General features: G+C 40.3%; 1 protein-coding gene across 1 annotated transcript; it reads right to left on the minus strand.

The window, feature by feature from the left end:
- Window positions 1-3,392: 3,392 nt before the first annotated feature.
- Window positions 3,393-19,032, minus strand: rel (REL proto-oncogene, NF-kB subunit). Its single transcript, XM_022743929.1, has 11 exons — window positions 18,950-19,032; window positions 18,451-18,489; window positions 16,609-16,748; window positions 16,325-16,473; window positions 15,427-15,518; window positions 7,587-7,727; window positions 6,712-6,816; window positions 6,272-6,490; window positions 6,063-6,128; window positions 5,901-5,975; window positions 3,393-5,792 (listed from the first exon to the last, which is right to left on the minus strand). The coding sequence occupies exons 1-11, from the start codon at window positions 18,981-18,983 to the stop codon at window positions 4,876-4,878; spliced, it is 1,977 nt and encodes a 658-aa protein (XP_022599650.1). The 5' UTR covers window positions 18,984-19,032; the 3' UTR covers window positions 3,393-4,875.
- Window positions 19,033-19,808: the final 776 nt, after the last annotated feature.

Here is a 19,808-nt window from a genome sequence, read left to right on the forward strand (position 1 = left end):
TTGGAGGAACACAGTGGAAGAGAAGGAGCATGAGGCTGAGTTCAAGTAGATGGTGCAGACTCGAAAGTCACTCTGAAGGCAAAAATTAGTAACTTGAATTTGATTCAGGCGGTCATAGGTAGCCAGTGTAGGTTGAGTAGAAAGTGACATGCGAACTTTTGGGCTGATTGAAGACCAGATGAGCTGCTTCATTCTGGACCATCCTTGAAGGTTTCACTGTGGGTGAAAGGAAACCTGCCAGAAGGCGTCAGTAGTCAAGGCGAGAGATATCAGCAGCTTTATGACAACTGATGCATTAAAGTGGCAAAGTTCACAAAGTGTTCTTACCTTCAACAAATCAGTTTGAAACAGGCAAATGTAAAAGACTATTACATGACTGTCAGTCCCTGATGTCATGTTGGAACAAAAGATTAACAATAGATCAATAAAACAGTAAAACTTAAGTTTAATTGGAAGCAATTAAGATTAATAAAAACCAGTATAACCAGATTTGAGTATATATTTCTGTACTAACAAATGTCAATAGATGCATTTAGTTGCAGCTTCAGATACATGATTTTGCCCATGATGGAAAGCATTTGCCCTGTTGAAGTGCCACTGAGCAAGACACTGCATATCCGTGAGCTCCAGTGGCTGGCACTGAAGGTATCAGATAAATATTCAGTTTACACATTCTTACCATCAGATCATGGAAATCTTGAGGTAATGATGTAATGACCAGTTTCACATTTGTCAGAATTGCACGTCATTTCATGTAAAATCATGTTCATTCATATTAATGACCAGTGTTCTACACAAATAAGAGGAGATGACACAGGGACTTTGCCGTCCTATAGATTTTATCTGATACTCATGTAAGTCATAAGAAAAGGCATCAAACAGATTCTGCCTGTTTTTGGTTTTAGAAGGTGAGTCGATAGATATCAAGTAAGTTGCATTATGGTGCTACACAAGGTGAAAGGGGGCATTTCTAGAAAGCTGGTAGTACTGATTGTAATTATAGTCAATTTTTCTTCATTGTGAAACAGATTACTTCTAAATTTGACCATATTCTTTATAGAAACCTGTCAGGCTCAGGACACAAAAGTTGAACCCAAAAGCACGACCAGAGAGGAAGTTAACAATAGAGCAGTTTATTGATCTAAATCAATGAATCCTGACAACAGCGTTCCAGAAAAACTGGCAAGCCCAAAGGAAACAGGCGAGGAATCCAATGGGGGGAAAAACTGAGAGACGTGGTCAGGCGGGCAGGGTCGAAACACAGACAGGCAGAAGAAGGCAACGGTACCGACAGGGAACAGGCAGATCTCAGGAAACGGATAACAGAAACGGTCTCTCTCCAAATGGCAGTCAGGAAAACGCTGGTAAGTAACTCACTGGGGAAGAAAACAAACTGGCAAAGTGAAAAGGGACACACAGGGCATAAATACTGTTGGGAATAACGAGACACAGGTGAAACACATGAGGGAGAAGGCAGGTAATCACATGGGAGGAAGTAAAGACACAAGAGGGAAACTACCAAAATAAAACAGGAAATGACAAGACAGACATAAAACACTAAGGCCTGGGGACCGTTGTGACAGAAACCTGAGGATTTAAAGTGTTGAAGGAAGTGTGTTTCTCAGACACACAGTTTTATTGAAGTTCAGTGCGCTATATGTTCATTAAACATCATAAACACATATGTATTTTTGTTAAAAAGGAATTGAAATAGTTATATAGTGAGTGCTTAGGATTTACTGAACAAGTTTTAATATGAAGAAATATTGTACTTTAAAGCACTCGTTTGACATTTTGCCAGAGAGCATATTTGCTTTCTGGCAAAGATAAGAACATTGATACTACTGTCATGTCTGTACACCTAGGATTTGGTTAGTTTAGCTTGGAAACAGCTAACTCCGTCTGAAGGTAACAAAATCTAGAACCAAAGCTCACTCATTAACACGTTATATCTTGTTTATTTTATCCATACAGAGAGTGTACGACGAGTCAGATTTTGTTAGCTTCAGACATGTTAGGTGTCACCCTGGCTTCCAGTCTTTATGCTAAACTAAGCTGATGGTCTCCTGGCTGTTGCTTCATGGCTGACTGACAAATATGAGCGTGTGACAGTAGTATAACTGACCTAGTCTATATTACATTATATTTGTGCCTGGACATGAAAGTAACAGGTTTCAATCAGGCCACTGAAGCCAGGTTTCACTGCTCACACCGTTCACTTTCATTTCATTTTTGCTGTTGTTTTGTGTGACTCGACTCAGAAAGGGAAGCAAATGTTTCGGCCTTGACAAAAATCATGATGAAAAGTAATGCAAATTCTCAGTGTATCTCAAACTGAAAGTGCAGAGTCATGTGGCTCAGTCTAGTCATCACTTTGTTGTTGAGACATGTCAGGAGGATTTGCGCAATGTCAGGTTGTCAACACCTTGTTATCTCTACCAGAGGAAATATTTTATCACAGCTAATGGCCAGGACTGTCCGCCATACAGCACTACACTCTATAAACTCTTTCCTTTATTTGACAATCTGGGAATTTAGCTTCAGCTCATTTATACATAGTGATCTATCCATTTATCTGTCCATCCCCTCAAATGGACATGTTCATCATATGAGATACGACTGACATTAGTTACGGCTTAATGAAGTCCAATGATGCCCTCTTGTAAATGAGAGAAACTTAAAGAGATCCAATCCAATCCAATCCAGCTTTATTTATAAAGCACTTTAAAAAACAACCAGAAGGTACCAAAGTGCTGTACATACACACCACTGGGGGCTTTAACAAAGTTGGGGATTATACCTTTACGTTTACCATCGACATAGAAAATACTTGTTTCTGATTTGTTGGCAGGTGTCGGTTTAACCACCTCTAGCAGGTTCTTCCAAACAGCAGGTATCAATGGCAATGTCACCAATTCTTTACTGTAATACATTACCACAGGCCAAACTAGTTAAAGGGTGCCATAACAACCAGATAATTATTTAAATAAATGACATAATAAATAAATACAATAAATTATTCAAAATCAAAGTGAGTCGAACTTTTTGTTGTTTTACTTTAACCAGATTATATTATTTTCCAAAAATTTAAGTTTTCAAGTATTTATGATGTAGCTGATTTTTTGTGCTGTTAACCATGACATCTTGATATCATAATTTGACACAATATTATTATATGGATAATAATTTATATGGAGAAAGGATAAATTAATTTGCTTTTTTTTTAATGTGGAATAAAGTACTGTGAAGTGTCCCAGTAAGGAAAATAATGCACTTGGCCTAGATACCTTGTTGTGCATTATCACTTACATACATGTATTGTTGCATGTGCTGGTCATTTACAGTTTTTTTTCTCAAAATACAATGTGAACATGATATTATATGACAAGAGATTTGGAAAAGGACATTCTTTATTGATGATCCCATAGAAAAAAACAACAAAAGCAAAAATAGCAAGACTTACAAAGTTGTCATCAAAATATTAACTTTTTATTTAAGACCAAAAAGCACCTGCTTATATACAAGTCAAGAAAACATATTAGGCTGAGCTACGCTAGTGGTGACAAGTGTTTGTCCATCACCAGCCATGTGTCCCATCAAACTGATCTCGACCAAAGCGTTTTCTGTAACTGTCCCTCAGAGCATCAGCTGAACAAATAAAACAATAACACACAAAATTTCTGTATCTGTATCTATAAAACATCTGGTAGAAATGCTCTGAGAACTCTGGATAACACATGTGATCACTGGTATGACATAGTCATTACAAAGGAAAGACACCCTTGAATGTGCTTCCTCCCACTTCCTCATTGGAAATTTCAGTACCTTGCCAGTTCTTGAGTGTTTCAGCATAAATATGCTTTCACTCTCAACTATGGCTAACATGTATGTACAGAGTGCACTTAACACCAAAAAGTCTTTTTAAAAAATCAATAAAACAGTGAAATACCTTAACTGACATGTATAATATGTATGAATCTCTTAAAAAGCAATAACAAGTAAATCCATCATAATAAGCAATTTTTTATGCTGTACTTTCAAAATCCCTAAAATCCATTTACCCCTGTTTTTTTTTCTTTTTTCTTTTTCAACATCAAACACCCAACAAAACATTCATTACTATACAGTATGTTGACAGTGAATCCAACGTCACCTGAGATAGGCAAAGAAAGAAAGCAGTACATTCACCTCTTATGAAGCGTTGGCTGGGAACCCATCAGTGTCATCATCAATACAACCTAAGGCGGGGTTCATCCACGTACAGGTTTTAGCCTTGCAGAAACCAGTTTAATTAATGTGAGCTCACTTTTATTGACAAGTCTTTAGAACTAATTAAGGGGAGTGATTGGAGTGATGATGCAACTTGGCACCTCTTAAAACACGCCAACACTTCAGAGGTTAATAGTTGGGGTGTAACATGTACCGAATTGTTCTTTACACCAATCATGAAACAAGGTGTCCTTGATATAAAATGAGGCAATGCTCTGGAACTGTAGGGCCTATTTCTTTGCCAAGATGCCAAATTTGGTTGATCAGTTTTGGAAACTATTTAAAGAATAATAATTGGAATGACAACCTACCAGGTGCCACGTTTGAGCAATCAGATGTAGGAGTATTCCTGGTGATGTCTTTGCCAAAGAGGGAACTAGATAGTAATCATGTGTACCACCTAGAAACACTGCATTTGTTTGGTTATGGATCCAGTTGGCTGCCAATAACTTTGGTCTTATGCCCACAGATGTAATAACCCAAGCAAATGCCCACTGAGCCTTACCAGGTCTGAAAGGGAGAAGTAACATTTCTGGATGCACAAGGCTAAACAAGGCAGGTGTACTCCATGGAGCTGCTTCTGTTTATTTCTTGATATCAAAAATGTCACTCTTTGTAGTCGCTTGGGCGAGTTGCTTTGATCCAGTCAACCAAAGTTGGAAAGTGTTCCTCTGTGGCCATGCTGTTGTTTGAGTAAGGATTCTGCGGATTTTTAAGAGCCTGGGTGTTGCCACTACCATCTTGCCTCATTGGATCCATGTTTGCGCCATTGCTCATTGGACGAGGAAGCAAGTTGGTATAAGTATTTCCTTGGCTTTCCTTTGGGGATTGCATAAGAGAAGCGTGTGTCTCTTTTCCCATTATGATCTGGGGCTCCTGCTTCAGCTGGAAGCCAGTCTGAGAACCTCCTCCTACTAGGCCTTTCAGAAAATCTTCCCCATCCATTCCCTCTAGAAAGGGGAAAGAGCCCAGCACCTGTGACCCACCTCCTCCTCCAGGTACTGATCCATTAAAGGCATTCTGGACTTGACTGAAGTTCGGCCACCCAGTCTGGAGACCCTGGTTTTGGTTGCTTAGATGGTTTTGGGCCCGGGTCTCAGAGACCAGCTCATCCCTTTGGTGCTGCAGGTGGAAGAGTGGCTGGGACTCTGTCTGGCTCATTACAGGTGCCTGGCTGACTGAATCCAGGCACTGCAAGTCCCTCATGGAGAGCTGGGGGAGGGCATTATTCTCACAGCTGTTGTGCTCCGCTCTTTGGGGGTAACCAGATACACGGTTTGGCTGCTGTTGTCTGCTGTTGTTAAGACGTTGCAGATTGCTCATGGCACCAGAGGGGTTGATGGTGACTGTATCCATTGAGAGTGCTGTGTTGGGATTTGCCCATGAATGGCTGATTTGTAAATTAGGAGCCTGTGATGTCATCATCATATTCTGAGGCCCGGGTTGGTAGGGCTGGTTGAACATAGTCGGTTGCTGCTGCATCGTAGGTGGAGGCTGTTGTCTCAGGTACATGTTGCTGAGGTCTGTAAAACATATAGTGACTTTTAGTGTGATAGCAGGGCAGTATTATCCTAATCTGGATGGAAATGTTGTATCTGGCAATTTGAGGGAAATCAAGTTAAACCAGTTACCTTTCCGCATGTGACTCATGGTACTCTGTGGCACTGCCTTTGGCCTGTTCATCGCTAGACCAGCAAAAGGACCACCTAAAGGAAGACACAAAACTTTGTTACAATACATACACTCATATCAAACGTGTGGAGTCATCAAATGGGTTGTACAATATCTCTTACCTTGCAATCCTGATATCTTCATCAAGTGCTCTCTTCTGCGCTTTTTCTCGTTGTAGCCGTAAGGATCTACAGCAAACACAAAATGCTCACATATATCACCTGAAAACAACTGAGAACTGGGTCCCGTTTCCAGGACACTACCATTGGTCACAAAAGAATGGTGATGGTTTGAATTTACCAGTCACAGAAAGAAGATATTCATTGCTCACCCTTGTCGTCGGGCAGATATCTGAAATCCATTGGCTCGCTGACTTCCTGATCGGAAGGCCGCCGCAGCTGCATCTGCACTGTGACTGACTCTGTTATGGAGGTGTTGTAGTAGGACGGAGTTTTGAAGACAATGGCCACTTGGCGATGTACATCAGCCTGGGAGAAGGAGCCTTTGGCCTCCCAGCCGTCAGAGGAGAAGAACCGCACTTCAATGTCATCTGGAGGTAAGGATGACAGGAATGGAAAACTGAATGAACATGCAAAGAGATGGGCACTAAGGCTTTGAAAAGCAAAATGGATTCATGGATAAATTGAATGAATGAAGATGAATGAAGAGAAAACAGATGCAAACTGTGTGAAAAACACTGTAAAAAGGTGTAAAATAATAAAATGCTGACTGATTCATTGCAAACATATGCAGAGCACTGATAGTATGTACCTTTCTGTACTTTGTCACACAGTAAGAAGATCTCGTCCCCGCCTTTAACACTGCCACTGTTCCTGTTGACCCGACAGATCCTCAACTCTGCTGTGTTTGGTGCCCCTGAAGAGGTGGAAACAAGTTACACACATGTAACCCAACAGATATGCAACAAATCTAACAATAAGAGTGCATACTACACACAAGACAGCATTTATTTTGCTCTGATCTATTGTTGTACTGTTGTGACCAGTTTAAGTGACTCATTGTGGCTGCTTCAATATCTGCCTCTAAAGAAAAAAAAACACATTGAGTTTACAGTTGAAGCCTCACCACGTTGAGTCACATGTCACATGCCTGTTGTCAGAAGAGGAAGTGCTCCATGGTAACAAGTGTTGTTTGAGGGTTAGTGTATATGAAGAACTTCCCCTTTCTCAATGCATGTGAGGAACACTGAACTAGTTCACCAAGTGCAACACTTGAAACAGTGTTGAGAAAATATCTATCAGACACACGTACACAGGTCTTGCAACAAACACTGCAGCTGCAGGTACATACTCTGTATGTCCAAACACACCTACTTACATAACTCCTCAATTACTGCATAATATTTTTATTATTACTTTGTTTCAATTTGAAGGACATTAATTAGATTCAAGGTAAGTGTTAGAAATGACATTAACATTAGCACAAAATATCTGCATCTTTACTTAAAGTTATATCATCATCAGCTATTGGAATCCACCATTACCTGAACCCTTAGGTGAACACACCTACCCTCAGGCAGCCGGATTTCCCGTGTGTGCAATTATATGGCAGTTTCATAATGTTGTAATTGCCTAACATGACGCCAGCATGAACACGGTAGATACAGTCAGAGCTCAGACACTCACTGTTGTCGTAGATGGGGTTGGTGACAATGGGGTTGAGTGAGCGGGTGTAGTGGCCGTTCTCATCCGGCAGCAGAACTTGAATGCAGAGGCGAACCACGTTCAAGTCGTACTCCTCTGTCTGCAGCAGCTGTTCGCGTGGCACTGAGGTCACACACACACACACACATATACACACATGAGTGTCAACATCACAGGCACAGTGGATGATATAAAACAAACTGATGCTTATCAAAGGCATTATACCTGACATATAAGCAGCCATGTAATGGAAGGATCACTTACATCAGATTTTACTTTATATTTAAAGGCCCAGTTCACCCAAATAATGACAAGTTGCAAAGTTTTTTTTAAAAAAGTACTAATACTGCACTATGAAAATACTTGATTACAAGTAAAAGTCCTACACTGAAAATCTTACTTAAGTAAAAGTATGTAAGTATTATCAGCAAGATGTTCTTCATGTATCAAAATTAAAAGTGCTTAGACTGCAAATACACTGCCCTCTTATACCATTATATATCATATTATTGGATTCTGATTATTGTTATTATTGATGCATTCATATACTTCTATAAGTAGTATTTCACAGTTGTTGGTCGAGATGGAGCTAATTTTAACAATTTAATATACAATTCATATCTCAACATATGTTTTGTAATTAAAATCTTAATTTGTAAAATAACTAGTAACTACAGCTGTTAAATAAATGAAAAATATTTCCCTCTGGACTACAGTGAAGTAGATGTTTACAATAAAGTGTTTCAACTTAGTGCTTAAGTGCAGTTATTGAGTCAATGTACTGTATCCAAGGGGTAGTGGTAGGTAGACAGTAAGATTTCTGCAGCCACAACCCTTAAATAATGAAAAAGGTAATGGACTTTTGTTTGTGGTAATCAAAACATTGGGAAATAAAAAATTCAACAACTTTGGGAACAGGTCGTCGGAACTAACTTCTACTGACAATAAAAGTCCCTATGAAAACTGTTAATTGCACAGTCTGTGAATTATGGAGTAACCACCACATTGTTTATGAAAATGCACTTTCCTGTTGAATTTTTCCAGTGTAGGTTTTCATTGCTTTGGCCACCACAAACAAATGTCACAAATGTGACAGAAAAAATTCAAATTTGGATATTTCCAAATGTCAGTGCAACAAAACATTTGCATGCCCAGACATGACTATAGGTAAGTGGGAAAGACGTCTATTTTTTAATTTGGGTGAGCTGGGAGTCAAATCTGTTGCAAACTGGTCGTTAAACCTGGTTTATGTATATGGATATACTAAACCAATGTGTCAAATATATAGTGCATTGAAAAAGTATAAATGTGAGATTATTAAAGCACAGATAGATAGATAGTGTAGATACATTCTCTAGAATGTTCTCAAGCCTCTGTCACATCTGTAGGTTGTCCCCAAAACCTCAACTCTGGATCAAAATGAACACGTCACAGATAATCTTTTTCAAGTGTCCCCAGCCTACAGTCTCATCTGCACACATACATGCAAGCGTCACACATCCCGCCCTCAGAGGCAACACACAAACACACACCTCGCGGGGAGAGCTTTTACTGAGAGACACCCACACGCGCACACACACACACACACACACACACACACACACACACACACACACACGCACCAGGCTTTCACATCTGCCTACTTTCTCTTCCTCCGTCTCTCAATTTCTATCTGTCGAGGCCATCCCCGCCCACGACTCGCTACTTGACGCTCAGCGACGTCACCTCAGGGTGGAAAGAGTGTGAGTGTCTGCACAACACACAGGCAAGAGATGAGACTCCTGTATGAGTGACCATGGTGGCTCCTGACGTGTGTGAAAGTGGTGGGACATGAGCGAGTGTCAAGTCTTAAATTTTGTCTTTTGAGTTTCTCACCAAATTTAATGTCATTTTCAACAGTGTGTTCAAACAGAGTTTGGTTTGGACAGAAACACTACAATATACACACAAAAAAAAAAGAAAAAGTCTGCTGTTCAGTTATGTAGGGAAACTCCTCATACTCCTTGAATGTGACCTGTTGAGCACAGACAGCTAACGAGGTATTTTTCCTGCTCTGTCTCTACATGCACTGCTGGCACGAGCCATTATTCTATCAAGGCTCAGTTCCAACTGAAGTCACAGGTCACAAGTGCAGTAACAAGTCTGTTTGCATTTTGCTTAGTCAGAAGTCATCGAATGTGTGACTTGAGTCCACAGTTGTGGCATTAATAAGCTTCTCTCCACGTCTCCCTGAGCATGTTCAGTGAGAAATGAGACAAAACACAAAACAAAAGTCGTCTGGTGTTGACATGAAGATTTGTTCACAAGCCTTGATATTAAATATCAAACTCAACCAAAACATGTCCGTCTGGCTCTGACTGTTATTACAGTGTTATAGCACTAGGACTGTCTGACCCGCTTTATACCAGCTGCAGTTTTTCTGTTTGTTTGTTCAACATTTTGGGTTTATTTGTTTTCTCTCTGAGAGTCAGACGAGAGGATCGATGCCACCCTCACATCTGCCTGTTAAACACGAAAGCTACAGAAAGGGGACGATTGACATTTAAAACCATTATATTTGATGCATTATTTCAGTGGTTCTCAACGCGGGGGTTGAGACCCTCCTGGGGGGACGCAGGACGTTTTTCCAAATAAATATATAAATAATAAAGAAATGCATAAATATTTTTGAGAATGTTTGCCCATTTAATCTCCCATACTTCCAGTCTGCCAGCTCCAGATGAGACCCAGAAGAGATATGTGAAGGTGGGCCAACTGAAAGTAATGTTACACTATCAAGTGTAACTGAAAAATGTGAACACCCATCTGTAGTTTGTGAGGGGGTCGCAGCACAAAAAGGTTGAGAAGCACTGCATTCATTACAAAAATTAGGAAATCGGAAAATATCATCCAGTGGCATGTAACTAGCTTCATTTGGTCATTATTGTAAGATGCCTTTCAAGGTGCTTAGAAGGTGTTATTTATTTCAGTATACTCTTTTTCACATTTTGAAAGTTGACATTTTCTGTTTTTTGTTTTTATTATTATTTATTTTCTTAGAGATTGAAATAAAGATCAGTCAGTCACCTCGCCATCATTCAGTTTTTATGAGTCAATGTCCATAATTCAACATAAATAATATGGCACTTTTGTCTGGAGTGCTGCCACATCATTTATTATGACAAATCACTATGGCAGGACATAACAGGTGCTCCCTTTCTTAGAAAATGTAATTTTGATGTAGGAAAGGAGTCTATCAACAACAACAACAACAGAAACGACATTGTGAAAATATAAACTTAAATATAAACTTCTGGAGGTTGAATGGTCTCTGCACAAAGTGTGGCAGCTGCGTGCAGCTCTGCTCTGTTTCAGCTTTGTGTTTGGTCATCAGGTTTATCTTCTGTAGGAGGCAGAGACAGAGACACAGTGGAGAAACTGAAGGAGGGAGAGATGCAGACTTGTCTGTGTATGAAAGCGGAACTGTCAGAGCAAATAGTGATGGAACATACTAAGTTGGTCTCTGTGCGTGGTGTACCTACTGTATGTGTGAGTGTTTGTGGAGTGTGCTATTGAGCGAGGCAGGTGGCGGACAGGTGCAGCAAAGTGGGTTGTAGGTGAAATTAGCGGTGACTGAATTTGTGTGATGGAAACAAACAGGGCCCAGAGTCACTGGGCATCCTGGCTGCATGAAGCAGCAGCGGCAAGGGGACACAGGTCATTGGCTGTGGTGGCAGTGATGGGGCTAGTGACGGTGGGGGGGGTGGGGGAGGCGGGGGGGTGGGGGGGGTGGGGTGAGTGGTAAGTGGTTAGTATGAATGTGGGAGCATGCTGTGAGAGTGAGAAAGAAGGGGAGGCAGGTGCCAAGCTTCACCTCAAACTGTGTCTCCACTGCATGACTCACAATTACACCGGGACTCATCACACACAACGTTCAGTTTGTGACTACAGAATGATACACTATAGTATAGTTAGATCATATAGAAATGTATATTTGCTTTAAAATGGTACATGATGTTTGGATACAAACAGCATAAGTATTCTGGCAATGGCAAATAACAGAGAGAGTAAAAGGCAGATGGAAGAAACACCTCCAGCTCAGTAAAGACAAACAGGGGAAGGATAAGTGGTGTAAAAAAAAAAATTGCAATAATGCTTCATGATAATATTCTTCAAAGCACTGACCAACCAGCATCCAGCACTGACTTTAAGGGGAAGCGCAACTTCAAAATAGAAGTAAAATGTTTGGTATGGGCTCAAATAAGATATCAGGAAGCCTTTGAGATGACATTATTTCCTGAGAGAAAAGTGGTGGCAAAAAAAAGAGAAACCTGCTCTACAACACACTCCATAATGATATAAAGTATGGCTGTGAGGGGTTAATCACTATTGCTTCTATATCACTGAGCAGCAGACAAAGGCAAAACGATGGGCTTGAATAAAGATTAGTAAGATTTTCAGCTTGTGAAATGAAGTTTGGAAACAGTTTCCCTTTGAGAGCCTGAGAAAACTGTGAAATTCAACACCTGTTGTTGAAGAAATGAAAAAAATAAAATTATATCAACAATGAGTCTTCTTGTGAAGGCCGGAATAGAGATTTAAAGCTTAAATATCATATACAGCCGCAATCTTTAAAATCATTTCTGAACATCCACAAAATCTTATAGAAACTTATTTGAGGCCTAAGTTTTTCCTCTGTCTGTTACTCAGTAATGAACTTATTGCACTGCACAGATACACCTGTTACCTTAAATGATCATGGGCTGTGTCTTTGACTAGATTTCGTGGAAAAGAAAACACTGTCCCACGAGAAAACTTCACACATTAAGCAGGTGCACCACCCCAGCACTGTGACATGTGAGTGAATAGTAATAGAGAAAGACATTGTTACGTCACACACAGTATTCAGTTCTGTGTCTTCACTGGTTCAGGTGATGTGACCTCATTCGCTCGGTGGTCTCATCAGGTCTCAGATATTCTACAGACAACTGCACCGATGTGGCTTGAACAAAGCTTCACATGCATGAGCTGAGGTCAGACGGGTTTGTATGTGTGTAAGTGTGTAAAGGTCGTTGTGCAAGTGCATTGGGGTGAGTGTAGGGGAGTGAGCAAGGGGGCTAGCTTATCTCCCCCCAACACAGGAAGCAGCTGAGTTTCACAGCAGAAGTGAGCTGAAGAGAGGGGAAGGTTTGAACCACGTGAAAAAGACATCCAGCTGCCCATTAAAGAGTCTGTGGGAGTAAATATACTTGATCCGTGTCTATCGTAATGTGTCTACCTGACTAATAACACAGTGTTCACTAAATATGATCACATGAGTGTCACAAGACTATTTTACACCCATCGTCACAATGCCACCACTATGAATCTGGTTATTTGGTTGTAAAATCGCTTAAAGCTCCATATAGTAGAAAGGTATTTGTCCATGTGTTGTTTGATTATACAGCAGGTCTAGGTTCTATATTAATACTGTGAAAGTATCAAAGCCTCAGTCCACAGAGAAATGCTCACAGCCTGTATTCAGAAACTGAGCCTTAAAACCAGCCGTCAGGACTTCTGGAACTTTGTGATGTCACAACAAAGCAGTCACCACTCTCAGCCATGCCCCAAGCCCCACCCACAATCCAACCTTGTAGGATTTGGTCTCTCTAAATGTTTACCTGAAATCTGCTATATTGTTATTGGATCACTCAGAAAACAATCAGCCAATCAGAAGAGAGGCTCAGAGCCTCCTCTCTTCTGATTGGCTCACCAACCTGTTGTTGTAAAACTCAGATGTAAAACTACATTGAGATGGTTTTTGGTTCTTAAAACTATGAAAAAAATATTGAAAATACACTCCAATGATCTGGTACCTGTCTTTAAATCCACCCTCTCAGCAAATATACAGTCACTAGATGGTTAATTTCCAGATGATGATGACACTTCATTATCAGAATGGCTCTTTATGGACAAAATACAGACAATATTTCTGATATGATCTCATCCATGTTAGACATCAAAGCTCAAGTTATCTAGTCACCTTCAACCTCCCTGTGCTCCCTATATGCAGAAAACACTTCTTTTTAAAGAAAAATAATATTACATTTAGGACTTCTGTTATGTTTTTCACATGGTTGATCCATCTATCAAAGACAATAATCAGCCAAAGTCTGTAAATTTAAAACCGCTCTATTAAGTAATAAGATGGGTAAGCTGTAATTTGGCTAAATCTAAATCTAAATGTATCTGGTTGTATTAAAGATAAATGTTCATTTGAATTTTGTGCTCATTCAAGCAAAGAAATGCAAATATTTTATCTACAAAATCAAGCAGCTAGCTTAGGAAGATATGTCTGAGCTTACAAATATTCATGTCATGGTCCTGGACCACAGGAATCACACAATAAAACGACAGTTGTCAGATATAGCTTCAACTTCTAAGAACTTATGTGCCTAAATTATTTCGTTGACTATAATACTATCATACAGGTGAGAGAGCAGATATGTGGTTATTTGTGGTGAAGTTCAGTAGACAGAGCAAAAGACTTGAAGTGTCAGCAGGGGTTAGGGGTTCATATCACAAAGAGGCCATCTGCATCTGAGCGTTTTGATGCTTATTTTTAGGTCATTACTATGTCATTCTATGAGACTCTGTACATGGTGCCCAGGCCCCTTCAGGATTTGCCCAAGTGACAGTCGAGTATTAGGTAAGAACACTTTTGCAAACGCAGAAAGTTTCAGGACAACTGAGCAAATAACAAATATCTGAGATCATGATTGTATGAGAACATGATTGTATGTTTGAGAGACAAAAAGTGAACCTGAACTGCTCATAAACCTTCCATTCCCTCTACGCTTTTACAGACCTGTAAAGCACCATACCCTACTTTTATCATCATCTCTGAGAGCTGGGGAACCCCCTCGGCCCACCCCCCCCCCCTTTTAATGAATCCTGCATTCCCAGCTCTCACGTGGCATCCTGCACTGTGCTGAATTGAGCAACTGTGAACAAGAATGGGGAAGTAGCTCAACGCCTGTTTGTACACGAGAACTGCTGTCTGTGTGCGCCGGAGGACCGCAGAGTGAAAGCACACAGAGGAAATGGCATTACTGTAGATAGTGCAGCGGTAACACGGACAGATTTTTGACTTGATGTTAGGAAAATCTTCTCATCTGCCTGAGAACTGGGTCAACCAGCATTTGAAAACAATTCTTTTGAATTGTTTTGAACCCGTTTACCAGCAACAACAGCAGGAAAAGTAACAGCAGCAACAGCAATAACAGTGACCGGCAGCAACGATTACAACAGCAGAATACAGTCTGCACTTCACGTATACAATGACACTCATTATTCTGTCTAGAGTCTGAATGATACATGAGTGAGCTGATGAGCTGATATTAGCTCATCAGATATATATTGGTATCAGCATACACAGTATTATGGCAGATATGCAAACACAAATTTCAGTACAACATTTTCTTGATTAATGTTTAAAACATTTTGTTGTGTTTGTCATAAAGAAGCGAATCACAACATATTTTAATGTTTTTTAAGGGTTCACTCATTTCCAAAAACAGCGGACCAGTGTAGTTTTTAACAAACGTTACTGATACCGGAGTAAAACCAGCTCACTATTCTCAGTAATGTTTGGACAACAATGCAGTTCTGTGGCCAGTGCTGTGGATCAACGCGTTCATTGAACATGCTCATGTTTTTGGTGAACTGAACATATCCATTTGCAATCCAGCATCAGTCAGACTCTGAAGCTGATATGTTGACATGCCAGTGTTAAACTACAGTGAGTGTGAATCGTTCTCACTATGAAGGATATAAAACAGTTGAAGATGGATTTGAGACTCACCGTTGAAGGGGTTGATCGCTCTGGTAATCCTCTGTACAATGGCGTCTTTCACTTCCCTCCTCCTCACACACTGGATGCCCAGATTCTGGAAGCTGTGTCAATAATTACAACATACAACATTAGCATGAAAGAGTGACACAACTGCAACAACAACCTGATGACAACAAACAAAACACACGGGGCCACGCCTGAATGACGTATGACATAAATGCTGTTGTTGTTAAGGTCAAAGCAATGATACAATTAATACCACCCATTTGGTTTGACTTTCTGATCAGACTTGATCCAGATCTGCAGGAGGAGTTCACTTCACACACAAAGATCTAAATTAATCTGAATTTACTACAGAAAACCATGAGGGATTTGCAAATTATACACCCCAAGAGATACTGACTCATTCACACTGTCATACACACAGACACACACACACACACACACACACACACACACACACACACACACACACACACATACAGCACACGAGCAGCAAAGCACACACAACAGGCGCACACACAAACAAACACACACACATACACACTGTTTTCCCTCTCTAACACACAGCAAATATGGGTGATGTCACTTGGGGAATTCCCATATTGCCATCCTCATCTCAGACATGGTTTAACAAATATGCTTTCTCTGTGTGTGTGTGTGTGTGTGTGTGTATGAGTTTCTTCCTCTGTATCAGTGGTCACCTATTTTCTCTTGGTGTCTTCCGAAACAGTCTAGCGAAACACAAAATACACTAATAGAGAGCGAACTGAATATATTGTGGTGTGTGTGTGTGTGCTGATTAAGACTGAGACTGAGGAGATAATTACTCTGGTGACGACAGTGACAGTGAGAATACAGCGACAGAGTGCTGTTGGACAGAGGCGACTGTGGGAGGTGAACTCACGCAATCACTCTGCGTTCTGGACCGAACTCTGCCTCGTAGAATCCGTCTTTGCAGTCCTTCCCCACCAGGTCGTGTGGATGCGGTCGGTACGGCTCGTTCTTCGTCACCAAATACACGCACACCTTACCCTTACCAGAGTAATTCAGGATCTGTGGAGGAAGAGGAGGAGGTTGTTTCATATACTGACACCATGCATGCAAACTTGTATGGAAAGACACATGCAGAGGTGAAAAGTGCTCCTATGTACAATTAAACATGTAAATCTTTGCGTGGAGCGGACTGACCTGCAGGCTGGGGTAGGTCCTGTTGTTGTCGGAGCTCTTCTCTCCAGGGATGCTGCCAGCTGAGCGACCCTCACACTTGTACCTGAAGCGCATTCCCCTCTGCTTCGGCTGCTCAAAGATCTGGATCGCTGGCTCAGCCACTAGGTAGCACAGATGATGAGAACAGTCAGTGAAGGGGATGTGGAGAGGAAGTGATGAGTGGATGAGAAAACAGAGGTCGGCAATAAAGCAAAGCCAAGTTGACAAACAAGACATAACTCTCTGCTTTTTGTTTTTCCTGTTTGCACGAGTGGTTTTGTTCAGTGACAAAAATACTTTTATCAAATAAGATTCGAAGGACAAAGTGGTTACCAAACATGGCTACCAAACTGATTTTGTTCATTTTTGCTTCATTTTTGTTCCTTGCTGGAATTACAAAAGTCACAGGGTCAAAGAGTCAGGAGATAAACTATGGTACAATAGGCATTAGCCGTGTTTCTGGCATTTAATAATTTGCAGGTCAAAAGGCATCTAGATATGCACGTTAAAACTGGGCGAAAAAAAGAAAATAAGAAATTTGACTTTAGAAAGCACAGGTACGGATAATAAAATGAGTTATGGCTGAGTTCCAGTGGGAATCATCATTAATGTTAAATAGCAAGACCTGTGTGATTGCTGCTATGAGGTCTAAATGTGCTGCTGCTGTGGAACGTGTAGAAATTGTTTTAATGTCAGAAAATAGTGCAAAATGTTTTTAGTGTTGATACTTTCAGGAAAAGGTTGCTGATTAACGTTCTTTTTTCACAACTTTTTTGTTTCCCCTTTTTGTCTTCAGTTTAAATGGGCATTGGTGCCTAAATCCCTGTGTAATTTACTGTACCTGTGCATCTCATCTTAACAGCTAGATTTAAAATGTCTGGATCAATAGTCCAATAAGCACTGATTGAGTGTTTTGCAATTAGTCTGGTTGAAAAATCTGGTTGAAAAGTGACAGAAGTCGTCTTTACATGTGAGATCTCAAGGTCTACATTCAAAAGTGAGAATGCAGTTGTGTTGCCCACCGAAACTGCTGACATACTGTGGAAACAACATTATATGTGACCTAGATGTCAGTTTTCATTCAAATCCAGCCCGACTAGAGGTATACTATCTTTTAACCTGCAAATCATCCCACTCGTGTTTTCTAGCCTCCGACATTCTGCATCCAAAACTCTTTGACATTCTTTGACCCTTTTGTGTGAAAAGAACTTGCACCACATGATGCCTTTGTGAGAGAGGAACCAAAACTGATACGGGAAGTGCATTTGTTTTTGGTGTACAGCATTTCCAATGATTTAACAGCACAGAAATATGGTTTAGTGGAGATGACAGCCAGGTGACAATTAAGCATTAAAATACCAAAGTCTGTGTTCACATACAGATGTTGTGTAGACCAGGATAAAACAAGTCATGTCACATTTCTGACATAATTAAGAAATGTGTGTTTGCCAAAAAAAAATGGCACAGCCATGTCCTGCCTTCCTCATTTTGTAGATACATTAACAAACACAAAACTGAAAGATGATTCACACACACACACACACACACACACACACACACACACACACACACACACACACACACACACACAGACGTTTATAACACAATATATAGACTTATACACCACAAACTATAAAGGATGATGACTGCAAGAACCTTAGGCTCTCTCACACACACTCACACCACAGGTCTGAAAAAAGCTAAACAAAATGAAAAAAAAAAAATTGAGGAAGTTATTTGTTGTGATTTTAACTTATTGTATAAGTTTTAAGTTGTGGGGACGGGCAACTAATTTTGACACAAGAGGTAGTAAAATGTCCTTACTTAGGTGAGAATCGTCTCCCAGCATGGAGGACATAAGAACTGAGGAAGAAAATGTATCATATAGGAACAAATTAGGCAAATATATACACATGCAAAACTGTACTGAGTGGAAGTAATACTGTGAAAAAGTATTAACATTTCACTCTAACTGTTTTGTAATGTTTGTAAGAGCATTCACTTCTGCTAAAGCAATCCTGTAATTACTGACAATGATTCCAATGACGCTGTCAATCATTGCAAAAAGGAGGAAGTTTCACTGTGTTGATGAACAGACTTAGAATAAACAGCGCAACTATTATTTAACTTACGAATTAAACACTAGTGTTGCTATTCTACATAAAGGTTTCAGTTATCAAAATAAACAATAACTTACACTTGAGTCAGTACGTTGAACATCACTGACATTAGCAGTATGTATTTAATTCTGCCTTAACATCTCAGTCTAAACGGCACTGTTGTTGTTATAGTATAATGTATATTATAATGTGTTGCTACTCACCATTCATGGTGCACACACCCGCACACACAAACATACACTCACTCTCGGTTGTATCACAGGTTACTGTCTCTCAGAGAAGCCCGAGCTGAATGGGTGACAATACACAGGAAAAGTAATATTTGTTGAACAGAACCGGCCGGGAATTCCCCTCCGTCACCGCCCACTTCATCTGAACTGACCAATGAGAAGCAGAGAGCATACAGCGGAGCCACGCCCCCTGACGCTCCTGCCACAGTGCTGTACGGGGGAGTTCAAGCTTAGGGAGAGACTGTGGGGAAAGTATGTTGACACAGTGCAGAAGAAATGCATATAACAGTGGCCTTGACTTTGGAGGAAAAAAGTCTTAGGAAGGAACAAAAGTAACTGAAAAATTAAAACATTTTAGTGGATCAATAGTTGACTGTTAGAACAGTAAACCTGCTGCATGTCAACACATGCTTCATGGTGATGAACAGAGGCAGCATCATACATACCTGGAAGTCAGGCACTTCTCACAGCTGTGTTCATTTTGTCTACTGTACAAAGCATTTTAAGTTGATATAATAAAGAAGAAGAAGTTGTTTTTTAATCCAGACAATTGAAAGACCCTTGCTATGACCTAGCTAGTAGAGCGAAGCATTGTTTTGATGAAAAATGTATACCTGGTGATCTTTGAAAAACCCAGAAGGTCGTGTTTAGGAATAGACTGGCATTTCAGGAAGCATGCTATTTCTTTTTTCTGACAGTTAGTTGCAAAATAAATGGTATAGGGGCCAGGAGGCAACCAGCCTAGCTTTAGCTTTCTTGCAGAGAGTTTCACACTAAATAGGTAGCTGGAGCCACCAGCCAGTTAGCTATAGTTTAGCATAAAGATCGGACA

This window comes from Seriola dumerili, unplaced genomic scaffold (assembly GCF_002260705.1).
Source record: "Seriola dumerili isolate Sdu_G_001 unplaced genomic scaffold, Sdu_1.0 BDQW01000073.1, whole genome shotgun sequence".
In the NCBI taxonomy this organism is placed as follows: Eukaryota; Metazoa; Chordata; class Actinopteri; order Carangiformes; family Carangidae; genus Seriola; species Seriola dumerili.

What these genes read in the sequence shown, in the direction of transcription:
- rel (XM_022743929.1), bottom strand. Translation starts at nt 18,983, where the DNA reads ATGTTTGTGTGTGCGGGTGTGTGCACCATGAATG. An exon ending in GGGTGTGTGCACCATGAATG is followed by an intron (nt 18,490 to 18,949) that starts GTGAGTAGCAAC and finishes TTTCTTCCTCAG; the next exon opens with TTCTTATGTCCTCCATGCTG. An exon ending in GGGAGACGATTCTCACCTAA is followed by an intron (nt 16,749 to 18,450) that starts GTAAGGACATTT and finishes TGTGCTACCTAG; the next exon opens with TGGCTGAGCCAGCGATCCAG.